General features: G+C 32.2%; 1 protein-coding gene across 1 annotated transcript; it reads right to left on the bottom strand.

The window, feature by feature from the left end:
- Positions 1-5001: 5001 nt before the first annotated feature.
- LOC134710412 (E3 SUMO-protein ligase ZBED1-like) lies at positions 5002-5910 on the bottom strand. Its single transcript, XM_063570767.1, has 2 exons — positions 5719-5910; positions 5002-5337 (listed from the first exon to the last, which is right to left on the bottom strand). The coding sequence occupies exons 1-2, from the start codon at positions 5893-5895 to the stop codon at positions 5002-5004; spliced, it is 513 nt and encodes a 170-aa protein (XP_063426837.1). The 5' UTR covers positions 5896-5910.
- Between the last annotated feature and the right edge of the window lie 4817 nt (positions 5911-10727).

Below are 10727 nucleotides of genomic sequence, written 5' to 3'. Positions count from 1 at the left end.
TCATATTCCTGACTTGGTACAGGCATTTTCAAATGTAGAAAATGATTGAACCTGGTTTTATAGCGCTAAACCTCTCTATTTTACAACAGACTCATCAAATTCCGTTATATCAACAGCGATGCGTGAACAAAACAGACATAATAAATAAAATTATCAAAATATGAGTAAAGCAGTCATCACTGTGTTACAATCTTAAAATCTACACATTCATTGCTTTGCAGGTTTGACGTCAGAAAATGTATACGTCAGTAAGAAAAAACGTAGTCGTTCAATGTTTACACAAAACAATTTTATAATTTCACATGGGAAATGTTGGCTTACAGGATTAAAAAATCAAAACGATGTTAGCATTTGTTTCAGAAATAGACCCTAAATTTAAAATTGTCAAGAAGTTCTGTAGAATTTCTGAGAATCCAAAAATGGTTAATACCTCTACTCGACTCTATTGCTTTGTCGTTTGTCGTTCAACGTATTTTATAATTTATAATACAACTAAAAAATAATGACGGGATTTCAAAGTACAGAATTACGTTATAAGAACCAAAGAAACACAAAAAGTCACATACACTAAACACATCAGCAAAAATGAAAGATAATACAAACACATTGATGAAATGTATAAGTACCGAGTCACGTCAAATGGATATCACAAAAAACAATCCAACCAGAAAAGTAATAAAACCAATAGAATAAAGACAAACGAACGAACAATATAGCACGTTGTTAAGTGAATAAAAAACGTCAGTACGCAGAATCTATACACCAAGACCATCATTTATTATTTGTGAAATTGATACGGAATATTTATCAACAAGGTCTTGGTACCTTCCGATGAACTTTTTTAGGAAAAGGACGAGATGTTCTTTAACATACTCTGGTTCATCGACTTTCTGATCAGACACTGGGGACGTTTTACAACGTATGAGTAGGCGCTGCAAGCTCTTGAATATCAAATATGTTGGGAAATGTATATCCCATTTGAACTCCTATTCATATGAAAATAAAAAGATGTCGACAAGTAGAGGCGCACAGTTTGTTCCCATAGGAATGCCGACAATTTGTTGAAAAAGTCTATCTCCAAATGTAACAAATATGTTGTCAATAAGAAACCCCAGCGTACTGATCATTTGTTCTTCTGTGTAGCATGTTTTACCCTTTTGTTTTTCAGTACAAACAAAATATGTCTTAGTATATTCCCAAGTTATAAATTTATAGCGTATACTACCATTTTTATGCTGTAAGGAATTATGGATTATTTCTTTCAAACGATTTTTCAAATTCAAATGTGGAATGGTGGTATACAGGCACTACAAACCATTTAAGTCTGAAATGGCCTATATCTGTACTCGACTGTACTGATTTTTACTCGACCAGTCTGAATTGGTCTGATTTTAACTTAATATTACTAGACCCTAGTCTGAACCATACTCGACCGTACTGAATCGTACTAGACCCTTATCTTTGCCGTTGAAAATAGTCTAAACTATTACTCGACCAGTCTGAAACATTCTTACCCCATTCTCGACCTGTACTCGTTCTATTTTTTTCAGTCTGGTTATTAAAAATTTCAACATCCTGTTTAACTTAAATAACAAGGCTTTTCGAATATGCTAAATAAGTAATACGCGAATTTAAGAAAATAGGTCTGTCTTTTTACCTGTAAAAACACATGTACTAAGGTAATAAGACCATATTAAAGTGCTTTATGTATGCCATGTCTTTAATTTGACAAAAGTTACTTAAACTAATTATAATAATTTTTTACTGTTACCATATTCATAAAATTTTGAATAATATTTAAAATATTAGTCACAATTCATGTTTTTGATTATTTGATCAGCTTGCTTTATTTATATTTTAAAGTTGGTATATATTATTATGTTACTGTTGGTTAATATTGTGTTGAACTTGTATGAAGATTGATTATTGTGAAATTTTAGTACTATATTGAATACATTTTTAATTTCTTTTTTATTTAAAAGATATTTCCTAAACTGATAAATTCAGTTGATAGATACAAAGAATAGGTTTAGCTTGGTTAAGACTTGGTAGAGTATGGTTCAGACTAGGTCGAGTGAGGTTCAGACTAGGTCGAGTACGGATCAGACTAGGTCGAGTATGGTTCAGACTAGTTCGAGTATGGTTTAGACTGGTATAAAATGGTTAACTACTGGTCAAGTACAAATTTTATTTGTTTTGTAGTGAGGGTTGAAAATCAAAAGTTTTGATAGAAATTATTTCCGAAAAAGACCGAGATTTAAAATTATCAAGAAGTTCTTTAGAATTTTTAAGAATCCACATATGTTTAATACCACTACGCGGTTAACAGTTTCACAGTATTTCTGAAGACGCTCTTTCACTGCGGGAGGAATATTAGTTAATTTAATGGACAATTCTTTAGTGGAACATGAAGACGAGTCGGCAGTGTACCGTTGATTGTACGGAATTTTATCAAGATTATGAAAAATCAAATGTGTCAAATAAAGGTATGGGATTTATTCACTCTGTCAAAACCATAGTACAAACTCAAACAGTGATACTGTCAATATTCCTGTTAAAAATTGCTGCCAACCTGTCCAACTGTCTGTATTTGTAAGTCAGTGCAACCTAAAACTGGCTATCGTTTAAGTGATAGAAACTAAAAGAAAGTTTCTGGTACTATTGTGTGGTCATAGTACTTAGAGATAGGGATATTCAAGAAAGATCGATGTACGTGGTAACTGAACAGGACTTTTTTTTTAAACTTACTTAATTGGAAACCTTAAATATTTTGTCTATATAAGGATCGTTTTATATTGGCATTTTTATACAGAAATTACACTTTTATTTAAATGTTTTAAATAATTTATAGGGCAACACGAAACGCCTTAATGGCACTTGTTTTAATTTCGAATAGAGTTAAAAAGTATCCCAATGATAAATAAGTTTTTATCTTAACAAAGCAAAGTGACAATTTCATGTTTGAAATCAAATTGACTTAATTTGTTTAATGAATAATTAAACATCTAATTGCTTTATATATATTTTTCGTTTAAACTAAAATTAACATACACTATTTTTTTTTATACTAAATTCATTGGATGTCGGATCCGTACTGATTGATAACCAGTCATAGGTGCATGATATTTTTTCATGAATTGTAAGTGGCTTTGAACAAGCTGTTCGAAACTGCGAGTACTCTCATATCTGCATTTTTGTTGTTTGATATATAAGTACCCTGACACGTTCACTCTATATCGTATTTGTATGGGTATCCATCTGATGAGTTTTGCCTTTTTCAATTGATTTCAATAGTTCTTTCTTATGTTGTACTGTCATACCACTGTCTTAGGTTATTGGGAGGGTTGGGATACTACTAATGTGGTTAACCCCGCAACATTCTGTAGGTATTTGCATGTCCCTAGTCAGGAGCCTGTAATTCGGCGGTTCTATTTTGTTTATGCGTTACATAATTGTTTTAGTTCTTTTTTTGTTCTTAAATTATGCCCTTAGTTTTTCTTGTTTGAATTGTTTTGCATTGTCATTTCACGGCCTTTTATAGCTGACTACGCGGTATGGGCTTTACTCATTGTTGAAGGCCGTACAGTCACCTATAATTCATTTCTCTGTCATTTGTCTCATTTGCAATCATACCTCATCTACTATTTAATAAAGTTAAAATCTAATATATCAAGAAAATATTTCTTACATATAATATGTAGATAAAAGAATATACCAACTAAGATACGCCGCAGAATGAATAACCATAAGTTTGCGCCTTATAAAAACGATGTGGTATGATTGCCAATGAGACAACTGTCCACAAGAGACCAAAATGACGCAGACATTAACAACTTTAGGGTACCGTACGGCTTTCAACAATGAACAATGCCCATTCCCACTACCATTTTATTTATTATTGTTACTACTTTATATACTACTAGTATTACTTTCTACAGTCACATTATGATTATATTTGTTTTTCATACTTTGTGCCATTTTATGCTTACGTTACTACCTTCTTGCCTTAATTATCATATCAAGTTTATATATAATTATTATCATATCAAACTGGAAAATAAAATATTAAATCATTACAGTTTTCTTATAAAATACAAATTTCCCCATAGTATTCTTTTCTCAAGTGTAAAACAGAATTGGTTTATTAAAGTCATGACCAAACCAAACTTCGCTTGAAGATTTGTATTTGCTAATGTTGGCCATTAATTGAGAATAAAATGGAGAATAGTTTACATAAACAATCCCAACAACGGGAAAAATAAACCAATTCAACCATAGGTATTAAACCTAGCGAAAAAATCCAGCACCTGAAGTGAGCTTCAACTATTCCCTTAACAAAAATGCGTACTAGTTTAGTCAACTCAAAAACTAAAAAAATAAAAATAAATATAAGACAAGACTAACAAAGGTAAGAGGCTCCTGACCTGTGACAGGCACAAAAATGCGGCGGGGTTGAATATGTTTTGTGGGATCTCAATCCTCCCATATACATTTGTACAGCTAGCCAATGTAGGAAAAAACAAACACACAGCAAAACGCACAATTAAACGCAGTTCAAAAGAAGTCCGAATCCGATGTCAGAATGGGTAACAAGAGAAACTAAGCAAAACGACAATGCTACGTAAATCAAAAAAGGACTACTAGTAATTTATAATAACTTGACGGCTCCAGACCGCAATTAATTATACTGATTGAAATATGATATCTTCATCATAAGAAATTCAAGCAGGATCCTTCCCATTTAGTATCATTCCATTGTGAAATAGATGAGAAGACCATAACCAATATCATGCAAACAACCAGACATGGGGTCAATTACATTTGAAAGTAATTAATTACATTCAATTACAATTACAAAATCTTCAATTAACTTACACATTACATTTGACTTTTTTTACCAATGTAATTTATTACATTCCAATTACTTGGCAAATGTAATTAATTACTTCAATTACATTTGAAAGGAAAATTAAGATAAAACATTGAAAACATGCATTTATTCTATGATATGTACATAAGTATTATACATTGCTCTATAGTTATAAGGTTATTTTTTATTTCAACCGATTTTTCATGTAGAAGTTTCGAAGATAAATGCTTTCTGCTAGGCACTTGATACTTAGTGTCAGCTTTTTCTATCAAGTTTTTAAATTCTTCACTTTCGACAATAGAGAGTGGTAAAAGATCCCCAGCTATGAACATTATAAGAGCATTTGTCATTTCTAACTGTTTTGGATCAGACGGTGAATATTTTACACTTTTTTTTATGCATTGTGTCAATGTTGGTTGAATTTCTTTATTCTCAGAATGCAGAATGTACAAATCTCTGTGTTTTCTCTGAAAATTACAAAAGGCCTTATTTAATATCTTGAAAATATTAAATTGTTTTAATTTACCTATTGAAATTTTACATTTATTTAAATTTATTTGATTGTAAATGATACAAAAAAAAGAGCACTATTTTTTATTTTTTGAAATGATTTTCATTTTTATCCCAGCTTATTCAAATTATTTATCTTAAATAAGTGATTTAGAAATCTGACTTCTTAAAACAAAAATAAACTTTAGTTTTAATCACAACTAATTAATTTAATAAACAAAATATTTTCCAAATTTAAATGTAAGCTATTAGAGGATATAAGATAAATGAAATCTGGTTAGAAATGAAAAAGAAGCATTATGAATTTATTAATTTTTAAAATTCTTATATAGTATTACCTTCATATGTGTAACAAAGTTGGATGTAACTTTATAACTTCCACTAATGAGGGTGCCACAATGCATACATTTTCCTTTGAAAGTATTTCCATTTTGGAAGTCATCAGGAACAGTAAAATGTTCCAGTACACTCTTGGAGCTAATTTTTAAATCTGATAAAATGTTTTCTTTCAACATTCATATATATAGTGAACAAATTTTGCAAGTGAGATTTTGTCATATGCATTATCCCTTCAAGAATTTAAACATGTACCTATAGGCCCTAGGGTATATTTATCTCTCTCTAATTAGCCTTATATCTGTTTAACATAACTGTTATAAAAACAGTCATTATATAGTTTGTAATAAAACAAATAGCCAGAGGTTATATTTATTGGTTATTTAAGTCCTTGAATAAAGTTAATTATGTTAAATCAATGTCTTAAAATATCTATCTAAATCTACTAATTAAGGTCAAGACAGTGACTTCCTAGTGGTTTCTTTTAAAATTATGGCATGTGTCTACATTTTTTTTATCATTCAATACAAAATGAAGAATCTACCATGGTTGTGTTAATACAGAAAGTATACTGTGAAGGCTTTTCTTTGTCAGCTTACAACATTTGTTAAGATTATTGCTTTTAATAATTTTTTGAGAAAACACAAGATTTAATCTTTTGATCCAAAATTTCAAATGTAATTGACTTGTAATTGAAAAGTAATTGTCAATTACAGGCAATTTTGGCTATGTAATTAATTACATTCAATTACATGTAATTGAAAAAAATGCTCAATTACACATTACATTCAATTACATGATAAATTGTAATTAATTACAGTCAATTACAATTACATATTTCAATTACCCCATGTCTGCAAACAACTGGTTTTAAAATAAACTCTTTAGCGATGCAAAGATCCTTTAAGTGGATTAATAATAGAGTCAAAATATACAATCTTTAACGACCTGACAACCGTATCATAACTACTTATATATTCCGTCTTAATGAGTCTGTTCAAGAGGTTTTGTTAGCTCTTGAGGTGGATGCTGACATTTTTGTGCCTTATATAGTATCTTAAAATTATAAAAGTTTTATGTACATGAAGATTATGTCAGATGAAACGTGCCAGACAGACATGAAAACAAATATAGTCAGCCTATTTTTGAAAGTATCTGACCTAATTTTAAATTGAACATTGACCACTGAAACATATAAAAGAGGTTCATGGTAACTGAACCCTTCTAAACATATTTACGTCATGAAACCTGCCAAACAATACCACATTTCCTTTTTATACAAACAGACATGTACCCCTAATAATTATTTCATACACCAAATAAAGTGTCCCCATTGCTTATAGTATCTGTGAAATAGAACAAACCACATACAATTAACCTTGATAGCTGATCCATGAAATGAAGTCGAGCCAGGTGAACACTGTCGGGTGGACACTGTAGAACTTGCAAGGATCCAATATATTAGAGTCATGCTTTAACTGATAAGTGAGTTTTTATGGCAAAAGAGCACTCACAGAACCAGCAAAAAGATGTCAATGACAATGGACATATGACAGACAGAACTTTGCGACTTTAGTTATCTGCATCTGCATAAAAGGTATGAAACATCCAGATCGTCTACCTTGTGCAACTTAAGCATCAAACAAATAGTTTTCGCTGTTGCCCCGAAAGACGTATAGAAATACATTAGTCTCATCATTTTTTACTTTTGTTGTAGGCAAGATAACCATCTGACTTGTTATGTCTGTAATTTTTTTAGGACATATCATAGAATAGCTAGAAATAATCACCCTGAATATGCATTCAATTACTTATTATGTTTAGTTAATTATTATATTTTGCTGTTACATATAATAAAGAAGATTAGGTTTGCTTGCCAATTAGACAACTCTCACTAAGAGACCAAAATGACACAGAAATTAACAACTTTAGATCACCGTACGACTTTCAACAATGAGAAAAGCCCATACCGCATAGTCAGCAATAAAAGGCCCCGAAATGATAATGTAAAACAATTCAAACGAGAAAACTAATAAATATGTAACACATAAACAAACGACAACCACTGAATTATAGGCTCCTGGCTTGGGACAGACACATACAGACATATTGTGGCGCGGTTAAACATGTTAGCGGGATCCCAATTCTCCCACTTACCTGGGACAGTGTGATAAAATTACAATTTAACATAAGAACGAACTATAAAATCAGTTAAAAAAGGCTAAACTCATCAGATGGACAAAAATACAAGTAGACGTGGCCGGGTAGTTGTACATCCCAAAAACAAAAGGACACTAGGAACAGATCTGAGAGTCCTCGCAGTTAACTGACAGCTAGTTCAATGCTTCTTAAAACCGATAAAACAAGCATGCATCTAAGACTTAATTATCAACCCGTACTCATCCAACATCCAATGGATTTAGTGTAAAGACGTCATAAACAGTCAGAGACTGTAATTTCGTAGTTGTCGTCAGTTTATGTGTTACATTTTTGTTTTTCATACATTTTTTTTATATAAATAAGGCCGTTAGTTTTTTAATTTTATAGCTGACTATGAGGTATGGGCTTTGCTCAATATTGAAGGCCATACGGTGACCTAAAGTTGTTAATGTCTGTCATTTTGATCTATTGTTGATAGTTGTTTCATTGGCAATCATACCACATCTTCTTTTTTTAAAGAAAAACAGGACCTTGTACAATTCCAAAATACAGATATTGACAGATTGTATACCAATGAATATGTATATGTATATAGCATACTAGTAATATTTAGTTTGTTTATTACTTACTTACTTACTGATAAAAAAAATCAATATTTATACCTATAAAATCAATATTCAATGATCTTATCACAACGTTGAACTGGTAACCCCTGAGAAAAACTTTATTTAAAGTAAGGATAACTTTACCAGGATCATTTCTAAATTTCCGGGCACGGTTAACAACATTTCCGTAAAAATGAGGATGTGCTATCCCGTTTGAAATAAATTTCAACAGGTACAACCAAACTTCAAAACCAAATCTTTATAAATTTAGTGATGTATGGTAATGATATCCCTGGTTTAATAATTTGCCAGTAATAGATAGATTGCGTTCGTTAAAATAAAAAAAAACGTCACAACAGACACGGGCATAATGCGGGGTTCACACATTGCCGATTATTGCTCCCGTTTGAGATCAGACAGCGATACGACACGAAAAGTGAAAAAGTCGGATTAGTATCCTCAATTATCTGGAATGTCCTATTATTGTCTGAACGCAGTCGTTTTAGTTCGTAACAGATTCCTACTGGTCGGGAAGGGTCCGAATAGTTCGGCAAAGCACCCCGACAGTTAGGTGCGTCCCGTAACATTCGGGGAAACTCAGCCGATTTTGTCTAGTCGGATTACAATCGTGCCTATGTCGTGACAGATTCTGCTGTATCGGATCAAATTCCTAACAATGTTCTGTGTATTCGGGACGGTGTCCTGTGGAACGGGAATGATCTGGAGATGTCCCGACAATAACAGAATACAATACGACTGAGACCAGACAAAGCCGTTTGCAATGCGATAGAGCGGACCGTGATAGGATTACTTTCCGACAGTACCTGATCATCCCGATTATGCCGACAGTTTTCGAACGGACAACTTCCGTCAGCGTCGGTTCACTGTCTTGTCACTATCTGATCTCTGTCGGATTACATTCGGTAGAATCGGGACGCAGTCGTGACAGACTCGGTCGAATTTTACCTGGCGAAAGATACAAATCGAATTTCCATCCACGATTCACAGGATCTTGATCAGACTTTTGACAAATTTTAATCGGGAATGGTCCTGTCAAGGACGGCAGTAAAAATCGTGAATGTGTGAACCCAGCTTAAGGAACGAGCTGTGAAATATTAACACCGTAAGATGGTGCCAAAGAATCATAACCATCAAAAAATGGAAAATTAACAATAGGGAACGAAAAATCGTCCCTTTTGTCGTAAATTTTAGGGTGAAGTTTCCCCTTTAATATCGAAATATCTAAATGTAGGAAAGGACAGTCAATAACGTTTAAATGTGATTTATTTGAAGTAAGCTCCTTTGCTTAAGTTTCAGCACTATATTTACAAAATTCTTCATTATTTAACGAAAAAAATATCATCAAGATAACGGAAATTGTTGTTGAATATATCAATTAAATATTACGACGGGTCTTTACTGAGTTAAATCATCAACTGTGATTCGTAGTCGACAAACCTTTTTGCCGAAACGTACCTACATATTATCAAGGAGAAAATTAACAGCTTCAATCATCTTATCACACCTCCGGTAAGTATATATAGCATATTTATCTTTCTCATTAGAGAAGAAGGCTTTAAATGAGTTGCAGCAAATATATTTGCATTCAGATTTACTAAACGACCATTTAATTAAATAGGAAAACTTTTGTTTGAATAAGATAGTGTGGAAGTGCAGTGTATAGAGTAGAAAAATCAAAACTGTCAATAAAATCAAGAAGACCATCAAAAGTACGAAGTTTATCTAATAAGTAATCATAGGTACCAGGATTATGATTAAGTACGCCAGACGCGCGTTTCGTCTACATTAGACTCACCAGTGACGCTTATATCAAAATATTTAAAAAGCCAAACAAGTACAAAGTTGAAGTGCATTAAGGATTCAAAATTTAAAAAAAGTTGTGCAAAATACGGCTATGGTAATCTATGTCTAGGATAAGAAAATCCTTAGTTTTTCCGATAAATTCATAGTTTTGTAAACAAGAAATTTATAAATGACCACATTATTGATAGGGACGAAACGTCTACCAGCAGTGGCATCGACCCAGTGGTGTAAATAGTTATCAAATGTACCAGGATTATTATTAAGTACGCCAGACGCGCGTTTCGTCTAAATAAGACTCATCAGTGACGGTCATATCAAAATATTTATAAAACATAAAATCACAAAACAAAGCCAAACTAGTACAAAGTTGAAGTGCATTAAGGATCCCAACTTCCCAAAAATTGTGCCAAATACGGCGAAGG

The sequence above is a fragment of the Mytilus trossulus genome, chromosome 3, assembly GCF_036588685.1.
Source record: "Mytilus trossulus isolate FHL-02 chromosome 3, PNRI_Mtr1.1.1.hap1, whole genome shotgun sequence".
NCBI classification, from domain to species: Eukaryota; Metazoa; Mollusca; class Bivalvia; order Mytilida; family Mytilidae; genus Mytilus; species Mytilus trossulus.
This window is presented reverse-complemented; position numbering and strand designations above follow the sequence as displayed.